Genomic DNA, 16,451 nt, shown 5'->3' on the forward strand with positions numbered 1-16,451 from the left:
GTTATTGGCTATCTACCTGGAGACAGCTGACTGCACACACCGTTCAGAGTCCGTAAGGAGTCCGCTTACTGAGATGCTCAGGTGGGCACAAACGTTTTACAGGCCTTTTCTGGGGTTCTCCCTCTTTGATCTTTTGACTGCGTTTAGAGTAACAGATGTGGGCATATTTAATACAATTGCACCATTTATGATGCCTCTTAATTTGAAGTAATGTCTTAGAAAATGCCAAAAGTCGTTTCTGGCCTGATTTCACCAATTTTCCACCATAGCTTTCTAGGTGTGAACTAGTTCCCCTATTTTTGAATAGATCTTTGAGGGCCTTGAAATTAAGCTCTCAACTGTTTTGAATTGTGTTTCACGATGCCCATCACATGTGGGATGGAAGCCTTGATCTCTGTCCACACGACTATAGGTGAGCCAACAGTACGCCAAGGAGGTATTTGATTTGCGAATAGCTGTGCAGTGTGTAGAAGGATTCCAGGTAGAGCACAATAAGCATATCACCATTCTCTTATTTATTTTCTGTTTTACACACACACAAACACAAAAAGTCATACAAATACATAAAATAAAGGTTAATGATTGTAAAAATGACTAAGTGAGGAACGTACAATATCATCAGTTTATTAAGGTGTCTCATTCTTTCAGATATAGTATTCCAGTGTATGTCTGCGGGGACCGAATACACACTCCATAAGAGAATCCATGGATGTCTGGAAAGCTATCAAGTTAAGGTCTCTTGAAGATGAAGTTTCTCATTGGACAAAAATCCCGTTTTCAAATTCGTTCATGGTTCTCCAGCGGCTGCAGAATTGAGAAAGTGCCCTGTGTGCGCCCTAAAGTACTCAGAGCTTATATACATTGGGAATGGTGTGGATTGGCCAAGTCACAAATCAATTCCAGCTGCCCCTGGGAGGTACAAACAGCTCCCAACCTTCCCCAAAGAAATAACTGTTTAATCGCTGATATTGGCTGTTTCTGTACAAATAGGTGCAGAAAATGTTGCCCATCTCTTCTGCACAACATGAAACTAATGGGGGAAGCTGATCCAAGCATACTGCTCTTCCTTGTGATTGGTGCTTAGCCAAGGATGGGTGGTGTAGAGGCAGGTACTCGGGATGCCCTCTAGAGGGTAGGCTTAGGATTCCAGCAGTAGTGGCGAGGTGTCTCAGGATGATTGATGGGATTTCAGGAAACTTGCAAAAGAGTCAAGGATGTAGGCAGCAGTGCAGAGGTCTTGTGTCACATTAATGGAAATCAGGCTTTCAGTGAGGAAACAAGGGCGCTTTGCATGAGTCCAGGTACCTACAGGGGAGTCAGAGGAGTAGAGGTGCCTGCAGAAGTCTCAGTGGGCCAGCAAAGGAGTCACATATTCACAGTTCACGCCAAAACGATTTGCAGACACTGGTTCCTGGTAGAAGTGTTTAAGGGATCCTGAAGGAGGTCAGGGGTCTCAGGGCGCTTCAAGATCCCAAGGTGCCTTCAGGGGCCTCATGGTGCCTACCGGGACTCCAATTATCTCAGCAAGCCTCTAAGGGAATCAGCTTGTATGATATCTTAAGGACACCAGAGTGCTTTACATGGGGCTTGAGTATGTTGGCGGGCTTGCAAGGGTCTCTGGTTTTTGCAGTTGGTTTCCATGGCTTAAGGGTGCCTGCAGCGGAGGTGGTTCTTCTTCATCAGAATCAAACTCCACACCCTCGTCCTTAACCCACTTGCCAGTGCCATCAGGGATCCAACCTGAACTGTGAGAAAGAAATGTGATTAAAAAAAGAGAAAGGAAGGGGGAGCTACCCCTGCCTCCAAAGAACAAATGTAAGAGCTGGATTTCATATGAGCACCCCTTTTCTTTTCAATGTACCAGGCTAAAACCCCAAAATATCCAGCCTAATTTTAATGCAAAGGTTGATTTTCTCCTTAATGGACACCAAGTATCATAATTCAGTAAACATCAGCATCAACAAAGGCAACTAAAAACATAATTTTGCATGACAGTGGCGTCTGTGATGAAAGAGCAACCATGGAAACTGGTAGAATGTTTGTACTTGGGGTGCGTATCTGAAAGTAATTGGCAGGATTGATGGCATTAGCCACAGGAAAATGGGTAGACCATAATGTCCTACCAGGCCTTAGTCAATGGGAGTAGAGCTTTCTAGATGTGCCGCCTGGTGCCTTACCTGCATTAAATGGGTATACTGGAAGGGCTTTGGGTCCTTAAAGGAGCTCAGTAGTTCTGTGTGACGTGTGCTTGAAAAGAGCCAACTTCAATCATCATGTCAATCTGCTACCTTTAACTGAAAAACATCAGAGGCTGCCGGGCAGAGGCGTTGCTAGGGGGTGGCTAAGGGGGCTATAGCCCCTGATCTTTTGGTTGTAGCCCCGGATAGAATTTCAGGAGCTACAACCAAAAGGCTAGTTAGCCCCCAGTCCCGATAGTTCCGACATCAGCATAGCCCCGGGTCTTTTCCAGACCTAGCAACACCCCTGCTGCCGAGGATGGGAGTATCCACTACACCAGAACTCTGGGACATCAGCTGGGTGACAAAATGTGAATCTGCAAGCTACTATCCTGACTTAAACGTCATTTGCCACCATGGCATGAATGTCTCACTCACCAAGAGCCATTTTCCAGCAAGGAGTGTACATTTTGTAACCACAGCATTGTGCCACTCAACCCCTTTTGCATCAAAAGCCCTACCCTACTGCAATCTGGTATTTTCTCCTTCCTAACACTCATTTATATATTTCAAAAAGTGATATATAGATAACTTTCAGTTATCGACAGGACAATGATTTCTCTTTTGACTTGTTGTCTTAAGGAAATGTAACTGGGAACAGAACAATAGCGCCCTTTGCATTAAATAAAACGGAACCATTGCATACAAAATTATTCAAAACAATGAATGCTTCAATTATCAGTTTACCCACACTGGAATCTCAGTCTAGGGTTGGGATTTTGCAATTTGCTGGTTTGTGTGGCTTTGTCTTCAAAGATTCAGTGTTCGGGTTCCCCAATTCAACGTGTGTTGCTTCGAGCTATCAAGTTCAGCAATTCATTGTTACAGCTTTCCTTACATCCCTGTAGTGACCAAGTATGCGATCTGAGACTAGTAGCATGTGGTAATGATGCATCAGTCAAATGCATGTGGGAATCATGGAGGATAGATGCTGCAGGTGGGAGAAGGAACCGACAAGAGCAGCAAGAGTCAGCAGCGCAAATGCAGAAAAAGGGGAGGGCTGTCAAAACAGAAATATGCTAAATAGATTCTCCAGGTGTCAGAGTCTTACAACCAAGACACATGCATGCTGCAACGGGTCCCCACAATGACTTTGAGGATCAGATCCAAGTGAAGAGTGAACAGAGCTCGGAGTAGAAGAGCAAGTAGACAAACCCTCAAATCAAAGAGCAGCAGGTCCTCAACATGGGGAGGAGAGCGGCAGCCGCTGGCGCTTCTACGCACACCAGGCACAATGACAATCCAGTGGGGCCAGTGGAGCGTCAACTATAAAGTATACCTGTATGCGTTAGGAGCAGGGGAAGCACCAGCGGAATACTCAAACACCCTGGGAACTAAGGGACAACGAATATTCAATACACTCCCACATGAGAAGAATACAGACAGGACAATCATCTGAGAAGAATAAGGAGAGGAATTAAAGCGAGTGATGAAAAGCAAATGCAGCGAAATTCCACACCATGACACAAGGAGCACAGGACACAGGGGGTACATTCCTGACAAGTTTCAGAGAGCTAGCTTTGGCCTGCAACTTGGAAAAAAACGAGTACCATATGGTCTTAGTGGTCTGTAGGAGTAACCACATCAGAGAGTGACTGACCCAGACCCAAGATCCTAACCTGGATGACATCATGGCTACTGCACACAGTGTCGAAGAAACAAGACTGCACAACAGTATGGAGAATAAAGAAATGCAAGAAACCACACCAGTAACAATTAGTGAAGTGCACACCAGCATGCAAAGAGTAGAAAAGCTGGTGGAAGCAGTGTAGACATGACAACCTCGCAGGCAGAGCGTGACAGGTGCAGAGCGAAGGACATTTGGGCAGTGTTGCGGAATGTCCTTTACGGGACAGGATCTGTTTCAAATGCAGAAAGATGGATCACTGTGCAAACGCATGTTAGAGCAGCAACATAAAGCAAGTGACACAGAGACAACCGCGTTGACGGTATCAAACCCAAAAGCCCAAACTAACATGGTTCTTAGAATGAGTCAGCAAAGATACAACTGGGGAAGGAGGAGATCACAATGACGTGTTAATTGGAGGAAAGACTCAAAATGCTTGCTGATTCTGGTACGAACTTCACCATCATTCCAGAGAACATAGTTCAGAGAGGCGAGGAGAAAAGGAGGGCACAAGATACACAGAACTAATATACATTCTGGGAATGATGAAGGCGATTTCAGAACACCGACTGGTTACATACAGTGCAAACTTTAGTTTTTAAAGGTTGCAAAATTAAATGAAGTGTACATTGATACTTCGTATTCCTGGATGCAACCACTCGAGTGCTGGGCTCCCATTTTTCTAAAATAGCCCCGAATGTAGATAAACAAGTAATAACAGTCCAGGCAAATGACCTCTAAGAGATATTAGAAAAATACAAAGGAGTGTTTCAACTAGCAATAGGAACCCTCGAAAGGTGTCAATAATTAAGTGTGAATGGTGAAACGCCAGCTGAGGTCAGTGTCAGTCTCAGATAGATATGAGCCGGAAGAAGTGCTGGACAAATTGTAGTTGAAAAAACAGTCATCGAACAGCTAAGGACAACCAAATGGATGAGTCCTATTGTGGTCACTCGGAAGGAAGAGAAGCAAATTACGTGTATAGGTCGACCCAAAGAGCCAGAACAAGGAAGTAACCTGTAACAACTTCCCCTTGCCCAATATAACCGAGATGGTGGTGTTTTTCAACAAAGTAAAATTGAATTTTATTTGTAAAGCGCAGCCAGGCCTGAGGGCAACCGGGCGCATATTCTTCAGAACAGTTACAGTACATACAATATAAATATTTACAGTACAGTACAAAGTATATATACAAGTTGCAGTATATTACAAATAGGTGCCAGATCTTGAGTATGGTGCTTCATGCGTTCTGCATGAACAGCCAAGATTTGGTTTTATTCTTAAAGGTTAGGAAAGAAGGCTCAGTTCTGATGGGAGTAGGCAAGGAGTTCCAGAGCTTAGAGGCTAGGACAGGGAAGCTCACACCACCAGCTTTTTGGAGTTTGAATCTAGGCAGGATAAGGCTGTGAATGTGTGGTGTTCTAGTGGGTCGTGTGGAGGTGTGGAGTGAGAGACGAGAGGCGAGGTAAGGCGGTGCTTTGTTGTCCAGGCATTTATGGGTCATGGCTGGGTCAAGGCTAGTGTTTTCAAGGCGATTCTATGTTTTACTGGGAGCCAACGCACATTGGATCTGACGTTGGGAGATGTGGGACCGCCTAGGGATGTTGAGGGCTGCCCCAATGGCATTATTCTGGACTGTTTGCAGTTTGTTGAGGTTAGACTGGCTGGTCCCCAAGTAGAGGGTACTGCAGTAGTCAATTTTGGACATGATGAGTGTTCCTGCCAAGGTAATGCAGTTGTGCGGGTTGAGAAAGGGTCTGCAGGCGGTGATAAGTTTGCAAGTGTAGGCCGAGGCCGACCTAACTGCATTCGTTTGCCTGTTCAGAGAGAGAGCAGAGTCCAGATAGACGCCTAGAGTTTTAGTGTCTACTGAGACCTTGATATAATTGCCATCAATATTGAAATACTTGAAGGCTTGGTCTAATTTATTGAGACGTTGAGTCAAACCTAGTAATAGAAGCTCCGTCTTGTCATCGTTACGGCATAATTCGTGTTGTGCCATCCAGGCCTGGATGACCAAATAGACATCATTCAATGATTTGGTATCGGCTACGTGATCACCAGTGATGGGAATGAGGAATGAGGATCTGGGTGTCATCCGCATAATTGGTGTAGGAGACACCCAGATAATCAAGCACATCGAAGAGGGGTTTGGTGAACACAATGTAGAGAGTGGGCGATACACAGGAACCTTGAGGGATGCCGCAGTGAATCGGGGAGGGGTCGGCGGAGGCTATGAGCGAGAAGACCCGCTTGGATCTATTACTCAAGAAAGAGTGGATCCATGCGTTGGCAGAGTCTGAGAAGTGGGCTGCAGTTTTAAGATGTTAGCAGAGTATTTGGTCATTGACCAAATCGAATGCCGCAGAGAGGTCAAGGAGAAGGAGTATGCCAACTTCCCATTATCATTTAGTATCTCCATTTGGGTTTTCAGGTTGATTAAGGCTGTTTCCGTCCCGTGTTTTGGGGCGGAAACCGGATTGTCTTAATCCAAGAAGGTTATTGGATTCAAGATAATCTTGGATCTGCAAGTATGCTGCACGATCTAGAATCTTGAGCAGGAAGGGGACCGTAGTGATGGGTCTAAAATTAGTAGGTATATTAGGGTGAAGGGATGGTTTTTTGAGAAGTGGGAACACCCAGCCATCCTTGAGATTGTCAGGGACTATGCCATTTTTGAAGGAGGCGTTTATGAAGTCCATGATGAAGGGGGCTAATTCGTGAGAAGCTTCCTTGATGATGGGAGCAGGGCAGGGGTCACCTTGGCAGTTGGAAGGCTTGAGGTTGTTTATAATCCCCTTCTACTTCCAGAATGGTAAGAGGGGAGAAGACGAACAGTTTGCAGTTCTGGTTGGCTTGACAGGTGCTAGTCGTGGGAAAAGTCGGAAGTTGATCTGACTGTAAGGAGTTTTGTTTGTCTCTAATTGTGGATTGGAGGTTTGCAATTTTGCCCAATAGTGCTCTCTGTATATTGGAACACCAAGTGCTGTCTTTGGTACAGGAGTCAGGGGGTGCTGCAGGAGTCTCAAGTTCCTTAAGAATTTTCAATAGTTCCTTGGTATTAGATTGTGCTGTTAGGATGCGGTTATTGTAGGACTCTTTTTTGGCCTGGAATATGGCTTCTTTATAGTTGAGAGTAGCAAGGAATAGACCGTCCTTGTGGGCATCAGACGGGTGACTTTTCCAGCATGCCTTCGCGCTACGTTTCTCTTTGCGTAACACTCTGAGCTGTGGTGTGAACCACGAGTTGAGGTGCGCATGCTTTTAGGGTCTCCTTAGTTTGAGCGAGGCAATGGAGTTTATGTCTGGTTGTAGGTGTCAGCCAGAGTGGTGGGGTCCGAACAAAGGTTAGTGATGTTATTAAGGGTGGAAAGGAGAAGGGGGAATATCTTTTTGGAAGTTATGTTCTTTTTATTTCTAGTAGGGATGGCTGGGGCAATGGAAGGCGTAGGCAGGTGAGCTGCTTCAATGGTGAAGGTGATGATGTGGTGATCTGACCAGGAGCACGGAACATTCTAGAGTAGGCTAATGTTACAGTTGGTGTACAGTTTGTGTCGCTTAGCCAGACTAGGGACCTCCCTTTAATGTGGGTGGGTCCTTGTATATGATGGGAGAAGCCTAGATCCGTTAAGGTGTTAGCGAGGTCAGTGGCCGTAAGGTCATTGGGGTCTTGGTGACCTAGATTAAGGTCTCCAAGGATGATTGTTTGAGAGTTGGTTTTCGCTTGATCAAGTACTAAGGAGGTAATGTCGTCCACAAATGATGTGGGGGGACCATGTGGTATATTAGACGTAGAGTGGCAGTTTGGTTGGCAGATAGAGGAAGTTTGACAGAGTAGCTCGGCCGATTCCGGATTCGTACTTGGAAGGGTTCTAAGTCCTAGCGAGTTTTTATGGATGAATGCAATCCTGCCACCTCTGGAGGTGCGGTCGCATCTGGAGATAGAATACTCAGGGGGGATGGCAAAAGATAGTGCTGGGCCCGAGACGGGGTGCAGCCAGGTCTCAGAGATGGCAATGAGGTCAAGCTCCCGAGTCTTGATGAAATTGGCAATGTTCAGTGCATGTGCTGCTAGGGATCTTGCGTTGACCAGAGCAGCCTTGATCTGTGTGGCTTTGCTTGGTGAGGCCGAGGTCATCTGGGAACGATGGAAAGTAGGTGAGATAGGAGATTGGAGGGATGGACTGGGCGTCGGACGTTTCGAGTGGATACTAGGGTGCATAGGATGACCCGTCATGCCCAGGAATCTAGTTCCTAGTCTTTTGTTTCTTAAGCGAGTGGAGCATGGTTGGTTAGGGTGGGTTTTTGGTGAAATGGTCTAGCCATAAGGCAGGGGCATTGAGGTAGATGTTAGGAGGCTCGACGCTCAGGTGGGTGGCCGAAGCTCTGCAGGTGGGGGCCATAATTTCAGCGCGCAGAATGCTGAGTGCAACTGGACTGGCTAATGATAGGAGTAGTATGAGGGTGGATGCCCACAGTAGGAGGGGTATCCTCAGTAAAGAGAGCAATGGCCTTGGGGAGGAGGGGTGTGGTAACATGATACCAGTGTGGAGGTAAAGGTGAGGAGCTTAGCAAGAGATAGTGGTTGCTAGCTAGAATTACATGCAATCCTAAGGTTCTGAAGGTGGTTCAGAAAGGGCATGCGGCTATACAGCTTGTCTGCCTGAGTGGGCAAGGAGGTAGGTAGCAATCAGAGGGATTGGCCTGGGAGCACAGGTAGGCTAAGTACAACTGGTACAGTGCAGAGCTGGCTAAATTGAGTTATTAGCTGCAGAGCACACATAAGCTAAAATTGAGCTGCTACAAAGCAGAACACACGTAGGCTAAATAAGGCTGCTACAGTGCAAGGCACACATGGGCTAAATAGGGATGATGCAGTGCGGGGCTAAATAGAGTTCTTAACTGCAGAGCACACAAGCTAAATAGTGCAGTTACAATGACACATGGGCTAAATAGGGCTAAAGCGGTGCGGAGGCTAAATAGAGTTCTTAACTGCAGAGCACACAAGCTAAATTGAGCTGATACAAAGCAGAACACACATAGGCTAAATAGGCTGCACAGTGCAAGGCACACATGGGCTAAATAGAGCTGATTCGGTGCAGAGGCTAAATAGAGTTCTTAGCTGCAGAGCACACACGAGCTAAATAGTGCAGATACAATACGGGCACGCAGGAGGGATAGGATCTCTGGATCAACAGTAGCACGGGCCTTCCTAGGCGGTCATGTCCATATAGCTGGTGGAAGATCGGGCGTCAGGATGAGTGTGTTTGAGGATTTGCACCCGGAGACTTGGAAGCGTTCTGTGGAGAATACTGGCTAGCTATGTGCCAATGTGGATATTACAACAAGCAGGGTGAATGGGAGAGAGTAAGTGTGGCGGTATAGAGTGGATGAGACACTAGAGCAGGCTGTAGCAAGTTACGGTATGAGGACCTTTGCCGCTTGTAATGCCCATAATATAAAAAGGTAGCGTAGAGGAGGCGGCGTACTCACGTCGATCAGAAAAGGGATCCCGGACAGGGAGGCTGGCCGACGGCCCGTACGGCCGCGGACAGACGCAGACAGGCCCTTAAGAAGCGGCCCTTGGGGGATGACGGGCGGCTTCCGCCTTGCAGTCGTCCAGATCGGACAAAATGCTCAGCAGGCCCAATCAGAGTGCGGCGGTCGCAGGGCATAGAGCGCGGCTCGGCTGGTAGTCGCGTCTGGCGGCCATCTTGTAATTGGCGCCAAATTCAATTTTATATATTGCAAGAATGCGGCCAAAATGATTATGGAGGCCAGATATCTCACAAGCAGGGTAGCTGCTGCTGTAGGATTAGTACCTGCGATTCGGTGTAATCCATAAGGAAGGCAGGCATTCAAACTTGTCGTGGATCAGCAGATGATCCGTGGGAGAGGGCTCCTGCCCTCTCGTGCAGCGTGGGGAGAGGAATGGGTCTGAACAAGCAAAGACGCAGACAGGCCCTTAGGAAGCGGCCCTTGGGGAATGGTGGCCGGCTTCTGCCTTCCGGTCGTCCAGATCAGACAAAATGCTCAACAGGCCCAATCAGAGTGCGGGGGTCGCAGGGCATAGAGTGCGGCTCGGCCACGTTTGTCTGGTACTATTCTGCTACCAGCGTCCAGGGTAAAGTGTTCAAACTGGAGATGAGTCGTGTCATTCCTGACCAAGTAACGCTGCACCCAGCCTTACAGATAAGGGGTCTATCGGCCACTTTTACTCCCTAAAGATTGGCAAATACTACCCAAAAATAAAAATAGGGAGTAAAAATACTCCCAACAGAAAATAGGGAAAAGACATGTAGAATCCTGCACCCCTGCTTTCATGTTCACAGCTCCATAAATTTGTTTGGACCAGTGGTGCCCGTAGGCCCACAGGAAGACACTACTATAACTGCCCGATTGGAAGAAGTAAACATGTATCTTTTAATGTGCATGAATAACTAGGTGAAAAGAAATGCATTTAAAAAAAAACATTTCAGTTTTTCAGTTAAAACAGATTTTTACTGGCTTATACAATAATCTCATTGGGAATTGGATTTACATTTTTACGCGGTAAAAGATATTTAACTCCCAACTTTAAAAAATAGGGAGTAAAATACTCCCACTTCCAAATCTTATCTGGAGCACTGGCGGCACCCACAACTCAAAGCTCCTTACAGTGTTCAGAAGGGCATTAGGAGTATTACAGAACACAAAGCTTCAGTTTGGTCTTTGCTCAGCAGCAGTGGCATTTCAAAGAGCTGTGGTTACCCACACTAAAGGTATATAAGGGGGTCACATATTTTAAAGGTGACCTATTGACACATGGGAGAACTGGCCGAGAGCCTCACAACACTTAGAGATAAAGTGCTTATGAGGTTGAGGATGAGTGGCCTCCAACTTTGGAAAGAAAAGCGAAGTTTTAAACAAGGAGAGTTGCACTACCTGGGGTATTACATTTTGGTGGCAGGAGTACCTCCAAATGAGAGCTTCGTCGAGATCATGGCAGATGCTCAAGGATAAAGAGCGATGAATGTCCTTTATGGGGATCGTGATAAACAATGCCACGTTTGTCTGGTATTATTCTGCTACAGCGTCCATTGAGAAAAGGGGCATGCTCTTAGATATGTCTAGCAGCTAAGCTTTTAGAATGGTGATAATGGAACTTAAACATGCACAATGTTTATGCCTAATTGACAGAAAACTGAAGACAATCATGTACATCAAAGTAAGCAAGTATGACCTATGAACAAAGACTCACCACAAGGCCTTCCCACTTACATATGTGGAGTGGGATCGACACAAATGTGCTGGTCAACTACACCTGAAACTGAATGGAGGTGGAGTTCCTGGAGGACATGAATGAAAAGACAGCAATCAGATTTTTCTTTGATGTTAACCCCAAAGAAGGGGCCCTTCTCTTATGGCGACTGACAACATAATTCAATTACTGTCTGCAGAAATGCAAAGTTCTTAACAGAGCACACCATACAATACAGCCTAAGGAAATGGGCGGAAGAAAGGATGAAAAGGTTAATACGATTGGGCAATCCAAGCAGCACTGATTGGGAAGACGGACTGTGCGGAAACCATGCATATAGCTACAGCATCTCACAGAGTAATGCCAAACTCATCACCAGTGTCCCCCATTCTCCAGGACAGAGGAAAGACAGGCAATGATACCACTGACACTTACTTAGGTCCTGTAGAACAAATCTAAGGCAGCTCACTAATGATAGAAGTGAAACAGTAGGCTTTCAACAGATTAAGAGAAAAACATCCAGAATACAAGAAAGACCACCAAGTTACACATTATGTTGAAAGAGGTTTGGGTCAAATGAATCTAGTACACAATGACTGCAGTACCAAAGTACTATACAGCCAACCCATTTAAGTAGAACGTGTGAACCAATACAGTGTACAAACAGGTGGCAAGATTTGGGACATTTTAGATCTGAAACAATGCTAGCCTTTCAAAGCACAATATAGTGAAGAACATGAATGACTGATCAGAGAGGAACCGTTGGAAGAAGTGAGTCAGAGACGCAAGCACCTGGGAGCATTCACAACAATGAGAATGGGGAGGGACTGAGGACTGACTCCACAAAGTCATGGACCAACGGCGGAGTTTGAACTAAGACATTTAACAAGAAAGTGTAACTCAAGAACAAATGGAAGGCTCAAAAGAATCATAATACTTCAAGCCAGTATTGAGACTTGACTGCTTTCTTTCTTGCTCTCTGTAGGGCGGGGATGATGTAGTGACTTAGTCCACTTCGGAACCATTAGAATAGGAAGGTGATGCTGTCAAATGCACGTGGGTGAATGTGAGGATACAAGGCATAGGCTCTAGCGGGCAGAGACCTACGCAGCCCGAGTCAGAAGCACAAAAGCAGAGAAATGAGCATGCTGTTGTAATATAAATAAGTAAACTAAATAGAAGCTCCTCCCTATGCACACATCACCTAAGAGCCGGTACCTTCTCAGCCGTAGGCAATGCTCCATCGTTCGGAGCCTGTCCGTGTTTCCCGCCTCGTCTGCTGGATCAGTTTGTAATGCCTTCTGTTGCTTCTTACACATTTTCCGAGAATGCTTTCGTTGATTAACTATCAAAAAAAGAACATAAGCCTTTCAGTGTCATCCTTCATCTCAACCTTGGACTACAGGTACAGAAAACAACACAACCATACTGCTGTGTGGGATCTGGAGCTTGAGATGTTGCCCCCTTCTTGCATCATTTGCTTCCAAGTCCACCTGTGGGCTGCAAAGTAGATCAGGCTCTCTCTGTGCCCAGGACATCGTCAGGGTTGCTTTACACAGCACATCGCTCAAGCTCTATGCAGAATATGAAACTTGGCTCCCATGTCCATAATACATTACTAGTCATTCATGCAATGCAGGTCACCTGTGCACAATGCATTATCACACTACATACACTTCATGGTGGTACTTGGTCTACTGCTCGTACATATTTTACCACCAAAATGTAGATGGTGGGTTGGGATAAGGCAATATGGTGGGTGTGAGGAGGGACAGGGGAGTGATGAAGGGAGTCTTCCCATTCTGTGATCAAACATTTGATAAAAATATGAGCAAAACAAATATGAGGAGTTTATATTTCAAGCACTAGACATACATGCTTATGATCAGCCCTCCTGTTTACAGTGTCATACTGGACTTTGTGCACATTGTGCCACCCTGGTCTCTGTATAAAGCAACTCACTATGGACTAGCTAGGTATTGTACATCCCATGGCTTTCTGTGCACAGTACAAAGACTTAAAATGGCTACTTTGACTTCTCTCGGAATCTTGGAACATCAGTGTATATGCATGCTGTAAACCGCAAATTGACCTTTCCACACTCGCAGCAATAAAATTAAAATCACAATTAAGTACCTTAAAGTGGGCTGCTAAAGCACAGAAGTGGCTTTGTCCAAAGAATCATATATACAAACAGGCAAACTAAGCAGTCACACATTCTAAAATATACATTTTCAAAACATGACCGTATGCGTGCACTGCTCACTAAGAGCAGCATCCACCTTACATAACGTTTGCGTTATGAACACAAACAGGTATGCATGGTGAATTTCTTTTTTGTGGCTACTACAGATGTAAATTTAATTTTTTTTCGAAATGGTTCAGAATGATGACCTTGTGGCGGTACTCAAGATATCTGTCAGACTACTCGCACAAATTTAATTTTACACATTTACTTGCAAATGTAAAAATGTTTTATTTGGAAGATTGGTGGGGATGACAAACTAGGGATCAGTTGGGCGCTGGTAGGATATAATGGTCCTCCCAGATAAGGGCGCCAGAGGGGCTGGATAGCCGTTCGTTTGCCGGGTCCGGCGAGTTTGTTCTGTGCGAGTGTTCTCAGGACCAGCCAACAGCACCTCGGAGCCCACCCCCTAACTCAATTGGCCTTGAAAAAGACTTAGGTTGAAATGCGTGTCGGCTGTGTAGCGATTTACCATGTCAAAAATTGTCATTCATTTCTACAATGACGTTTTCATTGGTGCTAACTAACCAAGAAATAAACAACCAAATTAATGACAAAGACTTGACTGAACCATATATTTGATCAATTCGCATAACAGCGACCACTGGACCATTATATCCTACCAGCGCCCAACTGATCCATAGTTTGTCATCCCCACCAATCTTCCAAATAATTGGGAACCCTGGAGTTGGTTCCCTGACAAACCAGGATCTAGTCTGCCGGTCTGATTCAGAAACAGGAAAAGAGGAGGTGCGCAGGAGAAAGGGAGTCCTGCCACCAATAACTCCTCCAATGCTAAAACTGTAAAAATGTTTTAATTTGCTCATGGTTTATTACAAACTTTTACAAATTCCTTATTTATCTTGCATTTATAAGGTGCTTATACATCAAGTAAATTGTGTTTGAAAGTGGCCACAGGGCAACAGGGAGGAATGGGAATGAAAGGCAAATATAACAATGAAAGAGAGGTGGTCCTACTAGGCCTTGTGAGCATTCAGAGTGTGCAAGTAAGAAGAATAAAAGCAAAAAGACTAGTAAAGAAGACATGGTTAATTACAAAGATACATCACAAACGGTTCTCAATTGATTATCTTAAGAAAATCCCACTTCTCAATTATTTTAATCAGTTATCATGATAATACCCTAAAACTCCATTAGCCAATTAACACTTCCTGTATATACATAATAGCAGCTATAATAAGAGCTTTGGTAACCATTTAAGGTCATGTGAAAATAAGACTTGCATGCAAGATTTCTGAATTATAGGCAGGAAAAATACTTTTCCCTCAGGATCATCAAACTAGGGCAGTCTATGTATAGGTGAGTAAAAGTTTCAATATTATCCCCGATCTTACCAAAATGACAACTTCTAGAAGATGAGATCCATTTATAACCGACGCCCAAAATCTCCCTTGATAGTAATAAATTAAATCTTATTCTCATAAAAAGATTTCTACAATGCTAGTTACTCCTCATTGTGCTGGCGAGATTGTGGAGAAGAGGGAGCCATGATTCACATGTGGTGGACCTGCCCTCGAGCACAGACATATTGGAAGGAAATTCTGAGTCATATCAAGGAAATAACAAAAGTGCAGCTCCCCATGGACCCATTTGTGATACTACTAGGGGGGGCAGTCAAAGAAAACTACACAAATACTGGGAATAGAGCCACGCTCATAACCCACATATTAACTTAGCACATATGTGGAAAAACAAACAAGGACCAGTAGAGGCCATGTGGTGGGTTAAATTATGGAGAATTATGGCCTGTAGAAGGTGACTGCTTTGTCATACGGCTCATAGCCTAAATACTTGAATACGTGGATGCCCCTTCATGAATTCACTAGAGACAATGAACAAATGTACTTTAAACCTAGAATATTACGTAAAGTCTCCATTTTATGATCAAGAGAGTCAGAACTGAACCATCCTGAGGAGAAGAACTGCACTGATACGCAAATGAAAATTTACTATATTAACTCAATCGAACATTATTGAAATGAGAACAAGCAGGGAGTGGGCAAGGAATATTTGTTAACTGTTAATCTGTTATGCTCAAGAACTCAACCGAAAAAAGTAATAGTAATGGGAATTGTATGAAAATAAGAGAATGAATGAATAATATTATGTTTTCCATTTTTTACATATGTTTGTAATCAGAGCTCTTGAGATAAAATACAAAATAAAGTTTGTAAAAAACAAAAAAAAGATTTCTATACTTTTTGATTGGGAATTGTTATTTTGGAAGGATATTTATATTTTTGTTGTATTGTAATTGAGCGTACAGTTTATATTTTTCTCTTCAATAGTTTTCATCCAGTCATAGGACCACAACTTCCTTTATATACTATTGGCTCGATAGATTAGCTCTCCTCTGCAGCATTTATTTTTTCAAGCATTCCCATGCACTGGGTGATCCAGTTGTTCAGGACGGGACAAATGCCCTGTTTAACTAGGTAAAACAATTCAGAATATAGGGAGTTGCCGGGCAAGTCTAATATTAGTCTGTATAGTAGGAGTGTCCCAAACTCTAAAGTCTGAAACTTTGTAAGAGCCAGCACATATCTAATAATGGCCCCGGCACTTCAAACGGGAGGTTTAGAAACCAACATGATATTTTCCCTTCCACTTTAGTCAACTGAAAATCCAGATCTTTAAATTCAGCTCCATATATCAGGGCAGTGATCACCTTAACTTCGTAAAATGTTATAGTAGGGATTAATGAGAATTTTCCTTACTTCATGTTTAGTCTATTTATTTTTGCGGTATCCTCAGGCCCATTTCTTTTATTTCCAATTTGTGATTATATTTTTGTTTTAACTGAAAGCCCAAGTGCTTCCAAGAATCTACTGTTTTTAGAACTGAATTGTTAAGATACAATTTATATTTTTTCTAATTCGTTTTGCCTTTTACCGCAGGAGATTAGATGTAAATATGTATGCTTGCAAGAAGACAGTCAACAGGGGAACCCCAGATATTGGTAGCCTGCTTGATTCTGCACAGGATGTCAGGTGCATGTGTGGTGGGGAGAGAGAAGTGGTCTGGAGGTATACAGAGTAGGCTCTGCGCAGTGTGGCTATTCATGGGATCACGTCACATCTC

At 44.3% G+C, this 16,451-nt stretch overlaps 1 protein-coding gene across 2 annotated transcripts in view; it reads right to left on the minus strand.

The window, feature by feature from the left end:
* Nucleotides 1–16,451, minus strand: part of SCNM1 (sodium channel modifier 1) — a 395,472-nt gene that overhangs the window by 21,937 nt on the left and 357,084 nt on the right. Inside the window, exons 7-8 of one of the 2 annotated variants that reach the window (XM_069649878.1) lie at nt 12,323–12,449; nt 493–1,745 (exon numbers count right to left, since the gene is read on the minus strand). In XM_069649878.1, coding sequence (XP_069505979.1) covers nt 1,577–1,745; nt 12,323–12,449 — 296 coding nt within the window. In that variant the 3' untranslated portion in view covers nt 493–1,576. Of the gene's footprint in view, nt 1–492; nt 1,746–12,322; nt 12,450–16,451 lie in introns of those variants that run through there. The other variant, XM_069649879.1, reaches the window with a different exon arrangement.

The sequence above is a fragment of the Ambystoma mexicanum genome, chromosome 1p, assembly GCF_040938575.1.
Source record: "Ambystoma mexicanum isolate Mex_15411 chromosome 1p, UKY_AmexF1_1, whole genome shotgun sequence".
Classification (NCBI taxonomy): Eukaryota; Metazoa; Chordata; class Amphibia; order Caudata; family Ambystomatidae; genus Ambystoma; species Ambystoma mexicanum.